Here is a 21,122-nt window from a genome sequence, read left to right on the forward strand (position 1 = left end):
GCGGACCTCTCGTTTGTTCTCGGCGACAGGACGGCTACGGCTCTCCGTGCGTCTCGCAGCCGCCAACCCTGTCCCCACTGTCCCCCAGCCCTGCTAGTCTCTCGTCTAATCACGGCGATGACAGTGACAGCATTAGCAGCCCTGCCTGGCCAAAGACCCCCACCAGCCCTGTGAGTGCCACAAGCACTTTTCCTCTCCTCTTTTTACCCCTCCCTCTTCCTCCTCCCTCTCTCTCTGTCCTGCATTTTCTGTCATTTCTCTCTTTCTGACTGTAGAAGTGTTGTTTTTTTTTTTTTTGGTTTGTTTTTGTTTTTTATATTATTCATTTTATTTATTTATTTATTCCTTGTCGTGTTGTTTTGCCTCTGAAGTTAACACTGAGGCATACTGGCACTCTCATTAGCTGGACAAGATGTCGCTCTACTGTCACACATTTTCAAAATTTCTTAGCCTAATTTAAGTTTTTTCTTGGTAAGACTTTGCTGTCAGACTTGACAACCAGTCTATAATTTTAATAAAACTTTTGGGAATTTTTCAACTGACAGTGTACTTCTCCAATCTAAAACCTTGCAGCCGACTGTCCACTTCACAGTAGCTTCTCCTGGACTCATAGTTTGTACTAACTAACTATGCTGGGTTATGCTCAAATCTTGGATAACAGTGGATGAGAAACCACATGTTTGGACTCTGAACTAATAATTTAAGAAGAACAGAAGGACAGGTTGGGTCGTATCTTGCGAACGTCCCGAGGGGTCTGCCTCCTTTTATTGTGAATGCAGTGTTACTATATCACTGGTGTGTTGGGTGGGTGTTTAGCTCATCTCCTCCATCTCTCCACCCGGCAGAAGCACAGCTCCGCCACCATGACCAGTGAGAAGATCACCCGTCTGTACGAGATGGGCGGGGAGCCGGAGAGGCGGGCCTGGGTCGACCGCTACCTGGCCTTCATGGAGGAGAGGGGCAGCCCCGTGCCCAATCTCCCCGCCGTGGGCAAGAAGCCCCTGGACCTGTGCCGCTTGTACCTGTGCGTGCGGGAGATCGGAGGGCTGGCGATGGTGAGTGGCGGCGCCGCACATGAAACGCTCTCGTAAAAGGTCCGAATCCGTCGGTCCTTCAGTGCGTTATGGCCACGTTTCCGTGCAGAACCGTAAAACGAATCCCTCGTTTTAAACCGAGAAGGTTTCGATGAACGTAACGGCAGTGAACACGCGCCTGAGCATTTGGACCTTTCACGTCATTGCTTGTTCTTCCGTTTGTTCCTCCCCGCTCCAGGTGAACAAGAACAAGAAGTGGAGGGAGCTCTCCACCCTCCTCAACGTGGGCACCTCCAGCAGCTCCGCCAGCTCTCTTAAGAAGCAGTACACCCAGTACCTGTTCGCCTACGAGTGCAAGGTGGAGCGCGGCGAGGAGCCCCCGCCCGACGTCCTCGCTGCCACAGAGTCCAAGAAGCAGTCGCAGCAGGCCCGGGCCCAGCCGCCTTCGCCGGGTGAGGAGTGTGCCCGACCTCGGCCCGGTCCGCATGCAGAACGGATGAGTGTAGTGCTGTTAAGCAACTTGACATCGCGCACTAGCTCCAGTAATGTCCAAGAGTGAACTAGCTCCAAGCGCCGTATGCCAACACGGCTGGTCTCACGCTGGGTTTTTGGCTTTGGGGCAGTAGACGCTCGCGTCACCTGTGGCCAGTGGTGGAGAAACTGCTCGCATCCGGATGAGTTGGGGGGGCAGCGTGTAGCATTTTTATAACACCTTACAGTGTGGATCAGGGTTAGTTCACGGTGTAGGCTAATGGATGGTCCTTCAGGCTCGAACATGTCACCTTCATCCTGTTGGCATCTGCTTTGAAATCAATTTGGAGCTGGCTGTGCAGGAGCTAAAAATATCTGACAGGTGACTGAGTCAAGCTGAGAGAGAGAAAGAGGGGGATGGGATTCTGCTCACAAATGGCCAGCTGAAGGATCCCCTCCCCCCCCCAGGCTGCATGCTGATGATGTCAGAGGGAGAGAGAGAGGGGGGGGGGAGGACCAGTCAAGCAGCAGGAGGGGGGATTCCCTTGGAGGAGATTAACAGGGGAGGAGTGTGGGATATAAACAGGAATGACCTTTGTTTGACCCCCCTCCCCCCTCCCTCCTTACACAGAGACCAGTGAGCCAGCACTTTTTTTCCCCCTTCCCCTCCTGCCCCTCCCCCCCTCCTCCTTTGCTCTGATTGAATATGCCATTGAGGTCACACGAGTTTACACGGGGCTGCCAGTGTGAATGCGGGCCAGGCCCGGCCTCCCGTGACCTGCCTGAAATGAAATGTGCCATATTTTGTCAATTGTGATTTTTACACCCCAATCGAAATTTGTCCTCCGCTTTTAACCCATCTGTGCAGTCAGAACACACACACACACACACACACACACACTAGTGATTACTAGGGGGCTGTGGATCACACGTGCCCAGAGCGGTGGGCAGCCCTAGCCCGGCGCCCGGGGAGCAGTTGGGGTTAGGTGCCTTGCTCAAGGACACCTCAGTCATGGCCTGTCTGGGAATCGAACCCACGACCCTCCGGTCACAAGTCCAGTTCCCTAACCGCCAGGCCATGACTGCCCCTGTATCCTCTACTCTGGGAACTAAAACTCCTGTGGCGGCTGGCAGCCGAAACAGGGCTCAGAGTAGATGCAGGCGTGTGTGTGTGTGTGTGTGTGTGTGTGTGTGTGTGTGTGTGTGTGTGTGTGTGTGTGCCCTGTTGTTTTGAAGAGGTGCTGCTTCACTCCTTCCTCTTACCCTCAGCCACACTAAGGAAACACCAGCCAGGGTTATAACTTTTCATAGCTCATTTAAGTGTGAATGGTTTAAGGTTAAAATTAGGATGATCGTATACACAAGGCTAAGGAATTCATGTATTTTTTGAATTATGGAATGAACACCTAAGATTATAAAATACTCTTTTTCTTTGTACTTAATAATGTGAAAGGGGGGCAATTTTTTTTCTGCAATTCTGATGTCAGCTGTTACATTAGTGTTATTTCCCTAAAAGGTTTTTTAAATCATCTTTCTTTTTTTTAAGAAAAAGAATGATTATTCTTAAGAAAAAACCTTTTAAACTGAAACGAACATCTGACATTCCACTTTATGAACTCTGAAAGTTTCGCAGTTGTGAATGTGGTGTTATTCCCCAGGCATTTATAGGTAAAGTCAGAATACCAAACTAAAAAGCAGAAAGTTACACTCAGTCCTGTGAAGAGTCTGAATTGAGCTGTTTACTCTGCGGTGATGATGGATAATGGGAGAAGCTGCCGTTTATATCCTTTATGTCATTTGTAGGACTAGTGCTCTCCTGTGTGTTGCAAGTCTCTCTCGTTTCTTACGTATATTCTGTTTTTTCTTTTGTCGTTGTTCTATAGCTAACTCTGGGTCTCTCCAGGGGCCTCAAACCCCCCAGTCGACAGGCAGCAGCTCCATGACGGAGCTGGCAGGAGACCTGAAGCCCCCCACTCCAGCCACCACACCACAAGGCCAGATGACCCCCCTGCAAAGTGGCAGGTGGGTAGAGCTGATACGATGCCGCGTTAACCTGCTAATGAACTCGGCAAATATTAACTCAGACTTTGTTCTTAAATTTACTCGGTAAAATTTAAGTTTCTTCGGATTGGTAATTTATCAGCAGAGGGCAGTAATGAGCTGTGGAATGAATAGCGTGGTGTGAAAACAGAATAAACAAAGGACCTTGGACACTATTGGAAATGAAGTGGAAATGAAGGAGAGAGAAAAAGAACAATTGGACAAACCTTTTCTCGGGTTCCCTGAGAAGGTATTTCAGACAGGTCTAAAGTGTGTGCTTAATAGGGGTACAGAGAGCCACAATGGACATGATTTTCATTGGTACATATGGCTTGGATTGGATGGGCCTGGTGTCTATAGTGTTCACCTGCAAATCCGTTATAGCCTGATAACCATTACGTTACACAACACAGCTCCTGTGCTGGTTGAGGGCTGTTGGATGATGAGGATCGGTTTGGGATGAAAACGCAACAGTGCCATCTATAGGAAATGCCGGTACAGACACCGATTTGTAAATAGTTGAAGTCTGAAATGTAATAAAGCTCATTGCACACTTGTGGGGAAATGAGTGGATCGTTCTGTGCTGAAATCAGGAGCCAGCATTTGGGAGACGGCAGTATTTCACTATAAAGTGATGTTGACAACTTGAACTGTCTGTCTTATTTTCACCCTGATCCTCTTGGCTTGGAAATGGAAACTTATTTTCATTTAAGTTCTTTTGGCCAATGAAAAACCAAATGAAATCAACAAATCACTAGAAGCAGGTTTAAGACCTTTCAGATTGTTACAGAACCAAAGTCTCGGTTCTTTCAACAGACCGGTACGTGTTTACTGTGTGCTTATTACCAGCTGTTCTCCGTAGGGTTAGCTTAATAAAAACTGCCTGAACAGAATGAGATTCTGAGTAGATGCAGACAAATATGGTCAGGAAGCAAACGAGCTTTTCAAATATCGGTGTTCCAGTGCTACAAGCTTTGTTTTCACATCCATCCATCATCCTAAAAAAAGACCACACAATTACTATATAATGATTATTACTAGCTCCTTGTGGTGTGCATTAATGATACACACACACACTCTCACTCTCTCTCTCTCTCTCCTTCTCCCTCCCTCCCTCTCTTTCCCCATCTCCCTCTCCTGGGCTCTTAGCGGATTGGCCTCTGTTCAAATACATTTAACTGCTTCAGAATGTCAGAAGCTCCTTGCTTATTAACAGTTATACGTGTCTTGAGATCTCGGTCTGAGCGAATGCATTATTATACGCCTAAGATGGAGGGCTTGAGCTCTGTGTGCACTTTCAGTGTCTTTATCCTCTTGCTTTAACCTCTATAGGCAAAATATAGAGTTTGCTGTTTTATATACAAGTGTTTGACGCTTTCATTGTTTTTGCAATAAAAATATTGGATATTATTTTATTTTCATTTTCACGTCTCCAATCCTATTTAATGTTTGTAAACAAGCCACCCATAGTGAATTATATTTGAATTAGTCCTCAAATCGATGTCTCTTGGCAAACTCGCAGCATTGTAAAGTTATCATCTCTCTGCACATATCGCTTCACAGTAGGATCCAAAATGCCCAGTTTTTACAGATAAAGGTGAAAACAGCATGTTGATATGTGTTGGAATAATACACACACACACACACACACACACACACACACAGTGTAGGGATAATTCCAACATGCTATACAAACCCAGAACTGCCTAAAAGTATGTTTGTGGGTGTTTTTGGGATAATTCTAACATATCTCACATCAACACATGAGATGATTCAATAAGACGATGTACAAGTCTTCACCTTCCGCTCCATCACAAGACACTGAACGTTCAAGCTTTGCTTCCGTAAGGTCCCCAAGATCCCGTAACATAACGCTACACCATCCTCCATCGTCTTGCATCGTCTTGTCCCGCAGGAGCAGCGGTGTCAGTGTGCAGGACCCGTTCTCCGAGACCAGCGACCCGGCTTTCCAGAAACGCAGCGGCGTGCCGCCCGGCATGATGTTCCCGCAGCAAGGCGGGGGCGGTGCCGACGCCGGGGTCCGAATGCAGCCCGACGCCAGGGAGCCCTACGGAGGGCCCAGGAAAGGTACGCCAGCCACCGCCATCCAACGACTCTTCTGCAAGGTGCCTTTGCTTATTACAGGCATGTTGTGTTCCAGGGTACGTTTCAGGAGTGATTTCTTGAACAGTGCTGCCCTCTAGTGTCGGCAATGGTGCTATAACTAATGATTTCCAACTGTGGTATTATCCGTATGTATCACTGAAAGTTGCGTATGCATGTGTAGGTAGCGGTGAGCCCTTCATGCCAGGACAGATGCCCAGCGGTAGCTTGCAAGACGTCTACCCACGAGGACCTTCAGGGCAGGGCGTGGGCCCGCGGCCCCAGTACCCTTACGGCCCGGGATTTGACAGAAGGTTGGTAACGTCTCATCAGTGGGTGGCTGACATCTAAATGAAACTCAGTCTCACTTGTCTGTTCGTCTTTCGCCACGCATCGTCTTCAGGCCGGATCAGGCCATGGGCCCAGACGTCAGTATGGTGCCCCCTGGGAATCAGAACAACATGATGCCGTCCAACAGTGACCCAAGCATGTTCTCGGGCAGTAGATACCCCATGCCTCAGAGGTAAGGACTTGGAAGTTATGTGTGTGAATGAGTGCAAGATTATGTCTGATCTGAATGTGTGAACCTGCATGAAACATTCCTGACACCCTTGGCAATAAAAAAAACTAACAGATCAACATGAGCTGTTTTAGTTAGTATTACTAGAATCAAATACATCAGGCCCAGGTCTCAGATGATGTGTGCATTTTTAAAACTTTAAAACTGGAAATAAAATATTGCTATTCTCCTATGATTTTGATCACATTTATAGGTTACGCAATACCTCCAGTTCTTATCTTGCTTGGGTTAAGTCCATTGAATTACCTGTGTAAGAAATTGACAAATTATCTTGCCTTGACTTACAGTAATGTGTGTGTGTGTGTGTGTGTGTGTGTGTGTGTGTGTGTGTATTCTTTAGGCATGGACATGAAGGTTATGGCCAACAGTATCCACAAGGCATGCCCTATAGCACACATGGAATGTACCCACAGCCACAGGTTGGCATTCAGATGAAACATGTTCAGTCACTGAATCGTAATTGTTACGATTTAAACTGTTAAGATTAGGGATGCACCGAAATGAAAATTCCTAGCCGAAACCGAAAACCGAAAATGAGGAAACCAAGGCCGAAAGCCGAAAACCGAAACACAGAAATACATTATGCCAATTATTAGTAACATTGGATTTATGGCTAACCTCACTAAAATCAAGGCATTGCTATTCAAAGAATAAATCAACTACAAAATTTGATTTGAAAATATTTATTTAGCACTGACATTATAGTAATGCATATTATAAAATAAAATTAGTGGTGGGCCGTTAACGGCGATACCGCTGACAACGGCCGACCACTAATTAAATTTAACTCGCTTGCAGACCGTTTTTATCTGAGAGGATAAATATATGTATTTTATACGAGTTAAATTTAATTATAACTGACTGGCCTGAAAGATAAATATAAATTCTCTCATAAAAACGTGACGTGAGTTGCAACAACATTAAACAGCTCAGGTAAACACACTTCTGAGAAATGTCGTCTGCTCGGCAAAACATAACGGGGCTCAATGTGCTCTATTAGCCTACGAAATCCCTACGACAGAGAACGGCTGATCGTCTAAGGCAACGAGTTCCATAATTTTTGGTGTAATGTCCTTTGCCTCGGCGCCATCACTGGAAAACTTTTTTTGCTAGCTTTATCCAAATAAGCGCGTGCAGGTGGCGATTTTTGCTTGTGTTGTTTCGGTGATGAAAGTATTTCGGTGGCCGAATTTTCGGTGCATCCCTAGTTAAGATTTCCTTGGCCACTGTACAAACGCTCTTAGTAATCTGAAACAAAGAACACTTAGCTTCGTCATGCCTATATGTTAATGTAACTGATATGTCTCAATATCTCAGGGCTACAAGAGACCTGGTGAAGGGATGTACGGACCCCCAGCGAAGCGGCACGAGGGCGAGACTTATGCCATGCCGTACGGTGGCCAGCAGCCAGACATGTACGGCCAGTACGGTGGGGGCTACCCAGAGCGCAGACCCATGCAGGGACAGTTCCCGTACCAGTACAACCGTGAACGCATGAAGCACGCAGGACAGGGTCCCCCCCAGCACGGGATGATGGGCGGAGGGCCGTCCTCCACCCCCACCGGGGGGCCTCAAGGGAACATGTGGCACCCCAGGACCGATATGGGCTATCCTTACCCTGGCAGGCAGGGTCACGGGCCCCCCTACCCGTCCATGAGCCGTGCGGATGATCCGGAGGGGAGGTCAAATCAGGACGGTCAGTGGCCCGGTCATCCTGGCCAGCGCCAGTCGCCGTACCCTCCCCAGTCCTCCTCGAGCTCCATGCCACCCATGACGAACCGCCAACCTCCGTCCTCGTACCAGTCCCCTCCGGCCGCACCCAATCACATCGCTCGGGCCCCTAGCCCAGCACCCTTCCCGCGACCTATGGGGGGTTCTATGTCCCCCAGTAAACCTCACATGATGCCCTCAATGAAGATGTCCAAGCCAGGGGTACCCGGGTCCATGGCGGGCTCACAGAGTGCTGGTGTCCCCGGTCAAGGTCTCCCACACATACACAGAGAGATCAACTTCCCACTGGATTCCATTGAGGCTACACAGCTTCAGCTAAAGCCCCGTAGACGGTTAACTTCCAAAGATATTGGTAAGCGAGGGGTTTTTATTGTCATTGGGCAACAAAATGTATAAAGCACCACCTTCTTGGAAATAATGCTGAAAGCAAACATAATTCACTACAAACTTAAATCAATATTTGTAAAATCTCAAAACAATGTATTACTTCTCCCATATTATTAAAACCTTATTATAAAAAGTAGCCAACAATTACCACGCCAAAATTTCTAGTCAATAATTTGGCACCTGTATATTGACTGATGGCCTACCACCAATTTAAATACATTTCCATTATGTTTTCGACATTCATCATATGCTCTGTGAATAGTATAGGTATAAATGGTAAACTGTGAAGCTGTCACTTCAGGGCTGTTGCAATCTTGCAGGCACACCGGAGGCCTGGCGTGTAATGATGTCTCTGAAGTCTGGTTTGCTAGCAGAGAGCACCTGGGCCCTGGACACTATAAACATCCTACTATACGATGACAGCACGGTGTCTTCCTTCACCCTGTCCCAGGTAAAGCTGAGCGTAAGAACACCCCGGGGTGCATACGAAGTTACACAGCTGTTCCAAAACATAACAGATCGGCCGTTGAAACGTTAATAAAAACATCTCCCGTTTCTCTAGCTGCCCGGTTTTTTGGAGCTCGTCGTCGAGTATTTCAGACGCTGCTTGATTGAAATCTTCGGGATCCTGGAGGAGTACGAAGTGGGCGCGGAAGGGCAGAAAACACTTCTCGGTCCCCTTCCAGAGCCTGCGGACCAAGGAGAAGCCGACCTTCAGGAGCCGGATGGCCAATCAGATAGCGAGCGGGCAGACCAGAGGCTGGAGTCGGAGCTCCGAGGGCCCGTCCCCAGCTGCACGGGCGGGACGGGTCTTTCGGAGAAGACGACGTCGGTAGAGTCGACTGATCGAGAGGAGGAGAGAGATGGGGAGGAGTGTCCTCCAGAGGAACCCAGGCCCAAGCAAACCAGCAAATACGATAAGCTACCAATAAAGGTGGAAGAGAGGGAGGCGGCCGACGACCGGGTGGAAGACCAGTGTGGGCGGCTGGGCCTGGCTGGAGGGTTCACCAGTGGGCTGCTGCACTGGAAGGCCGGAGGCGGTGACTGCACCGCACACATCCAGACCCACTTTGAGGGGAAATTCCAAGAGACGGGAGCTAATCCAACGCCGATCAAGTCCGAGTCTGAGGAGGAAAACGGCAAAGAACAAGACGATAAGGGTTCCAGCAATGAAGAACCGGCGTCTCGTATGGAAGAACCTTCCGGGAAGAGTCTAATAGCCACTATGGATGAGATCCTGTGTTCCCGTCCAGGGCCGGCGGTACCGGAGGGCGAGGCCCAAGCGTTGTGCCTAAGCAGCCAGGAGAAGGCACAAGGCAGCGTCACCCTACTGGAAGACGAGCCACGTTGCTGGGACGAGGCGCCGCTCTCCACAGCCGAGGACCGGCAAGACGAGCTGGCCAAGCGGTGCGTGTGCGTGTCCAACATAGTGCGCGGCCTCTCCTTCATCCCGGGTAACGACATCGACATGGCGCGTCACCCGGGCCTCGTGCTCGTTCTGGGCAAGCTGGTGCTGTTGCATCACGAGCACCCAAAGAGGAAAAAGACGCCCCCTACCTACCAGCGCGAGGAAGAGCGAGGTCTGGCGTGCAGCAAGGACGAGTGGTGGTGGGACTGCCTCGGCGCCTTGCACGAGAACACCCTGGTCACCTTGGCCAACATCTCGGGGCAGCTGGACCTGTCCATCTACCCCGAGAGCATCTGCCTGCCCATCCTGGACGGCCTCCTGCACTGGATGGTGTGCCCGTCGGCCGAGGCCCAGGACCCGTTCTGCGTGGCGGGCGGCTTCTCGTCGCTGACGCCGCAGAGGCTGGTGCTGGAGTGCCTGTGTAAGCTCAGCATCCAGGACTGCAACGTGGACCTGCTGTTGGCCACGCCTCCCTTCGGCCGCCAGCAGCGCCTCTACGCCACGCTGGTGCGCCACGTGGCCGAGCGCAAGAGTCAGGTGTGCCGGGAGATGGCCGTGGCGGTACTGTCCAACCTGGCGAGGGGCGACCCCACGGCGGCACGGGCCATCGCCCTTCAGAAGGGCAGCATCGGGACCCTGGTGGGGTTTTTGGAGGACAGCGTGGCCATGGCGCAGTACCAGCAGAGTCCCCACGGCTTCCTGCACGCGGGGCACCTCACGCACCCCGAGCCGCCCAGCATCAACATGATGTGCCGGGCCGCCAGAGCGTTGCTGGCGCTGGCCCAGGTGGAGGAGAACCGGGCGGAGTTTGTGCTGCACGAAAGCCGGCTGCTGGACATCATGTTGTCGTCGGCGCTGAACTCGAGCGTGGTGGCCATCATGTGCGAGGTACTGTTCAAACTCGGGCGCTCGTGACACGAACGCCCCGTGGTGCCATCAGAGAGACGGGACGCGGTCAAGCCACACCGATCGAGATCTCGCAGAACTGTTGGTGTTATATTTTTATTTAATAAAAAAAAGACAAAAAATGTTTTTACATACAAATGGATATATAGAGAATATATATAGCTCCTCTACCCCCATTTTTATTTTTATTTTCAATTTTCATTTTGGATTTATAAATGATTTTAATACAGATATTTAATACTTCATGTTTGTTTTTTTTCCTATTTTTTTGTGGTTTGTTTCTTTCATTTCCGTTTTAACCAAAGTTAGAATACTGTATGTTAGTTTTCAGAGCTTTTTGCTCTCAAAATATTTTTCCATTGTGTTGTTCAGTGGGACTTGTTTATTTGGGGATGCAGATTTATTTAAATTGTGAGATGTGTTGTAGATAGAAGTTCTCTTGCAATGTGTTAAGATAAAAAACAAAAAAACACTGACTTTACTCAAATATACATGTATCCAGCTCTAAAAAAGCATTGTGCAATAGGGTTTAGTTGGCTTGTTGGAGGGGAGATTACCAAATGTGAATGACTCTTTACCACAGGCAATATTCAAATTTGACAACCAGTATTGCACTGCGTAACCACACCAGTATCTAAAGGGTAAAACGAGAGCTGGTTTCAGACTTACTTGCTTCCACCAGTATGACCATGGCAGAATCCCCTCACTGAGAGCTGAACTCTGAAGTGCTTCGGCTCACCACTCCTCTCCATTCAACTCATGGGCCGATTTGTATATATGAGCTGTACATTTAAAGGGGCCCTTTTCACTTTTTATTTCCCTACAAGAGATGTGGTATTATACAAAGTGATGGTAGTTAATGCTAATTAATAACCTGAAAATTAAATTTTCACCATATCATCTGTCTGGGGAGTCTGCTGATGTGTAATACGTTTCTGTGTAGACTCTACACACAGTTCTGTAAAACAGACAGGAACGGTTCCCCCAATAGCCTTAGACGTACGGCTTTAAAAAAAAAAAAAAGAAAAGAAAAAAAAAACAGGCTTATCAAAGTTAGTTGGTGTCACTATAATCCAGCAAAATCCGAAGGTATCCCAAAATTATTAAGCAACACTTCAAATGAAATTTACCACCCTGTGAATTTTTAATGCCATTTAATTTGGTGACCATTGTTTATTAGTATAAAGTCTTTATACTACATGTTCCACATGTTGAAACAAAGTAAATGTACATGAAATCTGGTTGAGCACTGTGAAGGTTGTTTTTGAGTGTTTTGTCTTTTAATTTGGTGTAATTCTGGAAGCCTACATAACTTCCACAATTAATGCTAATACTGAAATGCTATACATCAATATTGGGGAGCCCTGTTTATTTTTTAGGTTACCGTGTCATGTAGAAAATGATGTGTTACTTGGTGCCTCAAAGCTGGCATTTTATAGGATTTTAAAAAATAGAGAAACGAAAAAATAGCATTTGAATCAGCTCTTGAACAACGGTTACCTAAGAAGTTGAATCAAATGTCTTAGAGCAAAGAACAACAGTATGAGAGAGGCCCAGGATTGTAAGAAATACAGACATCCAGCTACTTGCAAAAATCAAACTCTCAATCACAAATAAACGCCTAGAATAAACACCGACTACTCCTGGTTTTTAAAGAACATTTGGCAAGCACGCTGAAGTGCTGAAGTATAGCTCACAGCTGGCTCTAGCCCACTCCAGGGTTGCTGTGGCATCAGTGTTTGCCACACGTCTTACCCACCGAGCTAAATTTGTGTAAAATCTGTTGCTAACCATGTGGAGTAGTTATGGAGCCTCTTGACAATGTAGTCCTTTCTACAGTGAAAAGTGCTTTTCCACAGCTAGTCGATATAAATCTCCCTGTAAATGATGTTGGACTTCTTTATTATGGCTGTTAAAAACTAGATCTCGACCAGCAGCAACCATGACTCATTTATATTGGACCCAGATGAATTTCGCTACTTTAGTCAAAACTGTACAACTTTTACAGTGTTGTACTCTACACCTTCAGGACAGTGTCATGCGAACTGACTGCAGATTTGTGAGGTCCAGGTGTTCTGCCACACAATTAGCCACATTTTGTTTTACAGATAGGGTTGCATCAAGTCTGCCAATCCCACACAGTCTTGTCTCCAGATGACGGGGCTTGAACTAATGCCAAACAAGGCTGTTGTAGAGACTAGATATTTTATTTTTAAATAGTCATATCTAGTGATGTCTAATCATCAGTTTCTTATGAAAAGAACAGAAAATAATCCTCATTCTCATCTTGGCTGGGTGCTCCGTTCAGGGAATGTTGACTCTCCAGTGAGCAAAAGTTGAATAACCTATTAAAAGTCTGTGAACCACAGTGATTATTTTGAGTTGAAGATGGAGTCCCAATCAGGTGTTGCAGTTTCTTGCATGTCTTCATTTTTGGGGATGGCAGGGAAAAAATATTGCATTTTCTGTCGAAATTCCAACAACTGCGAAACAATGAAGGAAGGGTCAGTATTCACAGTGTGAACGTGATGTTTTGAAGCTTCCAGGGGTAAAAACAAATACATACACTATGAACACCCAGAGCCTTCCAGACCGCAAACGAGAGCAGGCCAACACCACACCAGGCGTAAAGGGAGCCCCACCCCAGTGCACGCAGGGCTAATGACGCTCCACTCTCTGGGACTGCTGCCGTCCCCACTACACCCTAGAAACAAAAACAGGTGGTGTATGACGATGCATGATGATTTCCCACATGGGAAACTTACACTGAAGTCACAAACTGGAGCCCTCAATCGTTAGCATATGAAACATTTCAGATCTATAGCGTATTAATATTACAGCACTACCTTGAAATCAGTCCAAATTTGTTTTGCCTTTTTTTTTTTTACATTCACTGCCTTAAATATTTCAAATACACTACACAAGGATGTAAACAAGCTGACTTTGCATTTAAGTGAAATACATGAAGTATTCCTAGACAGGCAAGAAAGATACTGGTCTTCAACCAGAGCCACTGAATAAAAACCATCTCTTCTTACACTTGAATTTGGCCTCTTTAAAAATGTATATTAGGCTACAGTGCATGTTTACAAAGAAAAATAACTACAAATAGAAATAAACCAATGTTGTCAGAGCTTAAAAAATAAGCAAAAATACAAAATTGCTTGGGATGTGTTGATTTAATAAATTATACTTTACCCACAAGTCCTTTTGGAATTTGTGTCCAGCATTCTAATGCATGCAAAGTACGATAAACTTCATATAGTATGTGCATTAAAAGCGCCACACCTTGTTAAACCATTCAGGGCTCTTCTTCTTAGCCAAGGCAAGTGTTGACCCAAATCCAGCTATCATGCCTGCAGTGGCTACTGTTGTAAGAAAAGCACCACCTGCAAAAGCAGAAACAAAGATCCTAACACCATGCATATTGTCTTGTGTTTCTGGGAACAGATAGTTTTGTTTTAGAAGGAATGTTTTAGAATGAGGGTTAGAGAATCATTTAATCGTATTTTAAAACTACTTAAGGTTTCACTGCAGACATTTTTCTAGCAGTCCTCATATTATTACTACAGCCTAGACAAAGTTTTAATTCACGTTTGTGTATAGCACATTTAAAAACAGCTGACCAAAGTGCTTTACATTCACAAAGATAAAATATGGAGTTAAACACAAATACGTAAATACTTTCAAGGAATGGAAAAGCAAAACTAGTTTTTCTTCAGTCTAAACGACACTGCACAGATTTTCTTGACCTTGGCCTGCATAATTTATGACTGGCACAGTGGACTTGTGAGATTTGTCATAGTGTCAGTGAGATTTAGGAGTATAAGCAAAAGAACCATGTCAGTTTCTTTGGTATTTGGCAGCTTCTCCTACTAATGTATTTGGTGAAATTCTCAAGAAAGATGTACCTTGCACAGCTGTCATTTTCAATTAGTGTCTGTAAGCAGTAGAAACGTTCAAACTTCAAGAATCACCTTTTCTTTTGCACTATTCTGAAGATCAATACATTGTGGAACAATTTGGTAAATTTTTACATTTTACTAAATGCCAAAGTGAAATGAAAGCAAATCTAAATGCAAATATTATATTTGCATTGCAATAGTTAAATCTAGCTAAACTATTAGATAACTACTTCCACTATATTTATAAAATAATTTGTTTGTCTGCCTTTGCATGCCTATGAACTTGAGTGACGTCCCATTCTTAACCCATAGTTTAATATTATGTTGGCCCATCATTTGTAGCAACAACGGCTTCAACTCTTCTGGGAAGGCTTTTGTAATGTTCACTGAACGGATCCAATAAGACACAGACAATGTGCTCGGGTCGCTGTCTGGCGTGCGTGTGTCGCCAACTCTTTATTGTAGTTCGAACTGTCGCACTCTGGCGCATCTTGATTACATCATTAACCGGTGTATTCCTGGCTATACCCAGAATACTACATCTCCTTCCTTTTAAAGAACATGACTGTTGTAAATAATCATATCCATAAAGTGTCACAGCAACCATTACTCCGAACACTCAAACTTGGTTCAGTTACTTCCAACAGTTCAAATGTACTAAGCAGTATGACAATAACTGTCACTGAAATGTAATACAATATGTCAGCATTAACTTCAATTTTAAACATTCCTGAGAATCCTAGCATAACTAAATATAACAATTGTAACCTTGACTCTGGTATTTTCTAGTTATAACATCAGAACAAATAATTTCACCATCAAAGTCATATTTTCAAACACTTCCAACAGTTTCTTCACTCCTTTTTTTTTTCTATAAGTCTAGCCTAGCTCTTGGTTTCACTATGCGACCTGATTTAGTGGTGATGAAGTGTGGAGGTTCTTGTGGGGGTGGTTGACCCACAGTGTCCTGCTGAAAGGTCATTGGTTCGGTGTTCTCATGATCAGGGTCATGAGCTGGTGTCTCTGTGTTGGTGCTGCTCTCAGCCTTCAGGAGGTGGCGCCTGTTGCGTCTCAGCGTCTGACCTTCTTCTGTGAGGATGTTGTAAGATCTCTGGGTGCCTGCTGAATCCACAACTGTTGCGGGTTCCCATTTACCATTTGGCAGTTGGACACGGACTGCAGCTCCTGCAGGCAGGGCAGGTTGTGCTTTTGCAGTCTTGTCGTAGCAGAGTTTCTGCCTTGTCTGACAGACCTCTCTTCGGCTGCGAACCATGCTGCGGGAGACGATCTCCGGTTGGAGTTGTTTCTCAGTGGATGGAAGGATTGAACGCAGACGCCTGCTCATCAGCAGCTGCGCTGGCGATTTCAGTCCATCAACCGGGGTGTTCCTATATTCCAATAGACTCAGGTAGGGGTCTGACTGTTGCGCATGTGCTTTGTCCATGAGGGCTTTGGCTGTCTGGACAGTCCTCTCGGCCAGACCATTACTCTGTGGGTATAGTGGGCTGCTTGTGATGTGCTCAAAGTCCCATGTGCGTGCAAAGTCTTTGAACTCCCGTGAGCTATAGCAAGGCCCGTTGTCACTGATAAGTGTCTGTGGAATGCCAAACCTTGCGAACATAGCCCTGAGCTTTTGGATAACTGTTTTGGATGTGAGGCTGGTGATTTTTTCCACTTCGAAATACCTGCTATAGTAGTCGACAGCAACGATGTAGTCAGTGTTGTTCCATGTGAACAAGTCTGTGGCTATCGCCTGCCAAGGTCGCTCTGGAATGGGATGTGAGATCATTGGCTCTTTTTGGGCGGAATTGCGTCGCTCCTGGCAGATGCTGCAGGATCCTACCAGCGCCTCTATCTCCTTACCCATCCCGGGCCAGAACAGTACATCTCTCGCTCGCTGCTTACACTTCTCAATCCCCAAGTGTCCTGTGTGAATGCGTGAAAGCATTTCTGCTCTGAGTGAGTGGGGTACGATGATTTTCTCTCCTTTTAGCAGGATGCCATTTGTCTCTGATATCTCGTCCCTGTAGTTCCAGTATGCTGCAATAGCAGGTGGGCATTTCTTGCGTGACTCAGGCCACCCTGCGGCGATGACCCGTCTTAACATTGAGAGTTGCTCTTCTTGCGCTGTGGCAGCCTTGATTTCTGACAATTTGTTGTCACTTATTGGTGCGTTGCTGCCCACAGAGTGTATTTGTAAGTCCATACCTTCACTCAGCGAGTTTTCGTTGCATTCGATGGGCTTCCTGGAGAGTGTGTCTGCAACTGGTATCTGTTTTCCGGGCTTGTGTGTGATGACAATGTCGTACCGTTGCAGCTGCAGTATCATGCGCTGGAGTCTTGGGGGAGCTGCTGCTAGAGGCTTCCGCATGATTGACTCCAGTGGCTTGTGGTCCGATTCGACAACCACCTGACGACCATACAGGTATTGATGAAACCGCTTGCATCCGAAAAGCACTGCATAAAGCTCCTTCTCTATCTGGGCGTAGTTTCCTTCAGTCTCATTCAGTGCTTTAGATGCGTATCCGACTGGTTTCTCTTCTTGTAGCAACACGGCTCCTAAGCCGCATTTGGATGCGTCAACCTGCAGCTTTACATCTTTTGTGGGGTCGAAGTATGTAAGTACAGGGCCAGGTTCCTGTGTCAGGAGGTCTTTCACCTGTTGGAAAGCTATGTCATGGTTTGAGTCCCACACAAACTCACTGCTATCCTTTAACAGCTGCCTGAGGGGAGCTGTGGCCTCTGATAGTCTGGGAGCAAATCTGGAGAGGTAAGTGACCATGCCCAGTATGGTTTCCAGCTCCGTTTTGCTGCGTGGGGGAGCCATTTCTCTGATGGCCTTGACCTTGCTGGGGTCAGGCCGGATGCCTTCTCGTGTCAGTCTGTGACCGAAATAGCTCACCTCAGTAACACATATGACGCTTTTGTCCTCGTTCAGCTTTATTCCTCTCTCTCTCGTTCTTTCCAACATGGCACGTAAGTTTGCGTCGTGTTCCTCCTTGGTGCGGCCATATACCAGGATGTCGTCTACGATGGCTGCGACGCCCTGAAGCCCTTCGTAGGCTTCATCAACCCTCCGTTGGAATTCGTCCTGTGCTGATATGATCCCGAAGGGAAGTCGTTTGAATCTGTATCTGCCAAAGACAGTGTTGAAGGTGGTGAGCATGGATGATTCATGGCTTAGTTTGATTGTCCAGTAGCCTGATCGGGCATCCAGCACACTGAAGTACTGTGCTCCAGCTAGTCTCGGTGTGATGTCGTCGAGAGTGGGAAGCGGGTAGTACGGTCTTTGGATGGCTTTGTTCAGGGGGCGGGGATCAAGGCATACCCTGAGTTTTCCTGTCTTTGGCTTTTCCACTGCCACTAAGGCATTTACCCATTCAGTTGGTTCCGTCACCTTTGTGATAATATCCATTTTTTCCATTTTATCCAGTTCATCTTTGAGCCTGCCACGGAGAGCATATGGGATGCGGCGAGGCGGACACGCTACAGGTGTGACTGTAGGCTTGAGGTGGAGGACGCACTCACCAGGAAACAGCCCAATGCCCTTGAACACGTCTGCAAACTCTTCTGTGATGCTTGCATGTGTTTCTGGCTGTGCCTGGATGATGTGTACGAGCTTGACTATGTTTAAATCTAAACATGCTCTCATTCCCAAGACTGCAGGGGCATTTTCGACATCCACAATGTCAAAGTCCAACATGATTGTTTTTTCTTTGTGTCTGCATGTTAGTCTGCAGGCTCCCTTAACTTTAAGCCTCTGTCCCCCGTATCCAGATATGTAACCGTCTGGTGAGCCTAACCGCACATCTCCAAACATTCTGTGGAATGTGTCTGCTGGTATAACATTAGCCTGAGCGCCTGTGTCGACTTTAAACTTTAATTTGCTCCTTGCTTTGCCTATTTCTATCTCTGCAAATGCCTGTTCCCTGGCTGTGTTTGCATGTAGCTTTGTTATACTATCAATAAACAGCTCAGGTGGTGACTCTTCTGTGCAGTCCGACACTGTGTGCACTTTCCTTGACTTGAATGTTGTCTGTTTTTGTTGTGTACGTGCCCTACAGACTTTAGCAAAATGGTTAAATTTCTTACATTTGTTGCATTGTCGTCCTTTTGCTGGACAGTCCTCTGTGCGACTGTGTGCTCGGCCGCACGCGCCGCACTCCTTGCTCCTCACCGCACGGTCACCGTCAGCTTCGCCGGCTACTTTGCGTCCATGGCGCGCGTGTGCTGCTTTATCTATCCATCTGTTGACTGCATTCACGGATTGGCTAGCCTGGTTAGCAGCAGGGAAGACCATCGTCTTTAGCTGCTGTTGCGACAACTCATGTGAGCGTGCAACGTCAATAGCATTTTCAAGCGTGAGGCCTGGGCCGTAGCAGAGTAACTTTTCACGTATTCTTGGCGAGTTTATGCCGAAAACAATTCGGTCTCGGACCATCTCATCGCCGTTGGGGTAACCACAATCTTTCACCAGTAGCCTTAGCTCAGTTACAAACTGGTCAAAACTCTCACAATTCCCTTGCATCTTTTCATGAAATTTATATCGTGCAAAAATGGGGTTTGCTTTTGGTGTTACATACGCTTCAAACCTGTCATAGTATGTAGTTAGCAGTTTCCGTTCATCCGCTGCAAGAGTCCATGTGTTGAACACGTCGCGACCCTTCTCGCCGACCCACAATAGCAAGTAGCTACATTTTTCCTCCTCTTCTCTGGAGGCTAGCGGACCTGAAAACATAAGTTCCACATGTTGGCGAAACTTTCTCCATGCGTCAGGCAGGTTCGACGAGTCCCAGTCCATCCGTGGCGTGGGGACACCTGTGCTGTCCATCTTCCGTCGGCAGGTTGATGTGCACTGAACTCTGACACCATGTAATGTTCACTGAACGGATCCAATAAGACACAGACAATGTGCTCGGGTCGCTGTCTGGCGTGCGTGTGTCGCCAACTCTTTATTGTAGTTCGAACTGTCGCACTCTGGCGCATCTTGATTACATCATTAACCGGTGTATTCCTGGCTATACCCAGAATACTACAGCTTTCTACAATGTTTAGGAGTGTGTTTATCGGAATTTTGGCAAAATCCTTGATGCTAAAGCATCAAGTTACTTTCACTGGAAACTCGCAACTTCTGAAAAACAACCCACACCATAATATCCCCTCCACCAATTTTTACACTTGGCACAATGCAGTCAGACAAATACCATTCTCCTGGCAACCGGCAAACCCAGACTCATAGACTGCTAGACAGAGAAGCATGAGTGGTCACTCCAGAGAACACGTCTCCAGTGCTCCAACCCAGTGGCACCATCCTTTACACCACTTCATCTGACACTTCACATTGGGCTTGATGGTGTAAAGCTGCACGTTGGTCTTGAGTTAATCTGAAGGCCACATGAAGTCTGGATGTCTGTTCCCAATCACTTCCACTTTGTTATATCACTGACAGTTGACTGGGATATTTAACAGCGAGGAAGTGTCTCGACTGGACTTGCACAGGTCCCATCATGGTGCCACACTGGAATTCACTGAGCTCCAGAGAGCAAAACAGTCTGCTGGCCTAGGTGCATGATTTATACACCTGGATCCAGAATAATTTGGACGGGTCAGCGAATATGTTTGGAAATATAGTGTAGGTAGCCAAGTACACATACAATAAAAGTTAACTAGGTAGACATCTAAACGGCAATGGTCGCCAGTCTGGCTGGCATACACTGACTTCCCCTGTCAAAATAACCACGGTAACAACTGAACTGCTCGTTTTATTTGGTTTCAACAGTCACATACCTTTGAGTATGTGTAATTGATCACCGTCGGCACTGTTATTCGCAGCGGGATTGTTGATGTTCAAGCTTGTGCGCTCCTCCTCGGCCGCCATCTTGACCGTGTCCTTCACGGAAAAGTTCCGGTGTAAACATTCTTGGGAACCAATGTTTACTACTTTTAAATACGTTTAACGTTTCAGTAACAGAGCCAGCATATTCCGGCGTTATTACTGTCGTGAGGTGTATACAAAAATAAAAGTGTGTGAACGATAGTGAGATGATTCCTAAAAGACGACGTTTATTTATTGCACTCGTCGCCTTAAAGTCCTTTCGACCCGGAACTATTTTCAAATTTCAATTCGCCGTATTGGTAGATTTGTATTCTGGAGTGACACTCACTAGGATCACGCTGATATGTGTGACATATCGCTTCTGTAATGCTCAAAAAGCAAATATAGTCAGATTTGCTTGCAATTGGTTCTAAATGGTTATAAAAATAATTACAATGCCATTACAACTGCCTACCTATAGGTTTTGGTTGGTTGTGTCCACTCTAGCGTTTACTCAGTGATGTGCGCCTTATCACAATGGAGATGCCACACGACATTGCCTAATATGTTGTAGGACATTACAATATATTCTCCACGTCTCCTCATCTTACTTTCATTTCGTTGTGCAAAACAATGTTTATAAAGAAAAAACATGTGAGGAGGCAATGGGGAAATCACATAATAAATAATTATGTAAATAATTGAGGTCAAGAGGCGAAGAGGGGAGAAAACGCCAGAGGGG

At 46.5% G+C, this 21,122-nt stretch overlaps 2 protein-coding genes across 6 annotated transcripts in view; one reads left to right on the forward strand and one right to left on the reverse strand.

The window, feature by feature from the left end:
- Nucleotides 1–13,101, forward strand: part of arid1b (AT-rich interactive domain 1B) — a 48,955-nt gene extending 35,854 nt beyond the window's left edge. For 4 of the 5 annotated variants that reach the window (XM_077017804.1, XM_077017803.1, XM_077017806.1 and 1 more), the window contains 11 exons: nt 30–170; nt 846–1,055; nt 1,273–1,486; nt 3,389–3,527; nt 5,461–5,633; nt 5,833–5,962; nt 6,052–6,171; nt 6,569–6,647; nt 7,546–8,311; nt 8,667–8,797; nt 8,909–13,101. In XM_077017804.1, the coding sequence (XP_076873919.1) occupies nt 30–170; nt 846–1,055; nt 1,273–1,486; nt 3,389–3,527; nt 5,461–5,633; nt 5,833–5,962; nt 6,052–6,171; nt 6,569–6,647; nt 7,546–8,311; nt 8,667–8,797; nt 8,909–10,669 (3,864 nt within the window). In that variant the 3' untranslated portion in view covers nt 10,670–13,101. The remainder of the gene's footprint in view (nt 1–29; nt 171–845; nt 1,056–1,272; nt 1,487–3,388; nt 3,528–5,460; nt 5,634–5,832; nt 5,963–6,051; nt 6,172–6,568; nt 6,648–7,545; nt 8,312–8,666; nt 8,798–8,908) is intronic. The other variant, XM_077017805.1, reaches the window with a different exon arrangement.
- On the reverse strand, nt 11,798–20,625 carry tmem242 (transmembrane protein 242). Its single transcript, XM_077017808.1, has 4 exons — nt 20,353–20,625; nt 13,949–14,049; nt 13,227–13,364; nt 11,798–13,143 (listed from the first exon to the last, which is right to left on the reverse strand). Exons 1-4 carry the CDS (start codon nt 20,441–20,443, stop codon nt 13,033–13,035), a joined length of 441 nt encoding a protein of 146 aa, XP_076873923.1. The 5' UTR covers nt 20,444–20,625; the 3' UTR covers nt 11,798–13,032.
- Nucleotides 20,626–21,122: the final 497 nt, after the last annotated feature.

The sequence above is a fragment of the Brachyhypopomus gauderio genome, chromosome 9, assembly GCF_052324685.1.
Source record: "Brachyhypopomus gauderio isolate BG-103 chromosome 9, BGAUD_0.2, whole genome shotgun sequence".
Lineage (NCBI taxonomy): Eukaryota > Metazoa > Chordata > Actinopteri > Gymnotiformes > Hypopomidae > Brachyhypopomus > Brachyhypopomus gauderio.

Bases quoted from the DNA above. Each gene is read 5' to 3' on its own strand.
- tmem242 (XM_077017808.1), bottom strand. From the start codon at position 20,443: ATGGCGGCCGAGGAGGAGCGCACAAGCTTGAACATCAACAATCCCGCT. The intron at 13,365-13,948 runs GTGTGGCGCTTT...TTTTGTTTCTAG, and splicing joins GCCCTGAATGGTTTAACAAG to GGTGTAGTGGGGACGGCAGC. The intron at 13,144-13,226 runs GTATGTATTTGT...ATTGTTTCGCAG, and splicing joins AGGCTCTGGGTGTTCATAGT to TTGTTGGAATTTCGACAGAA.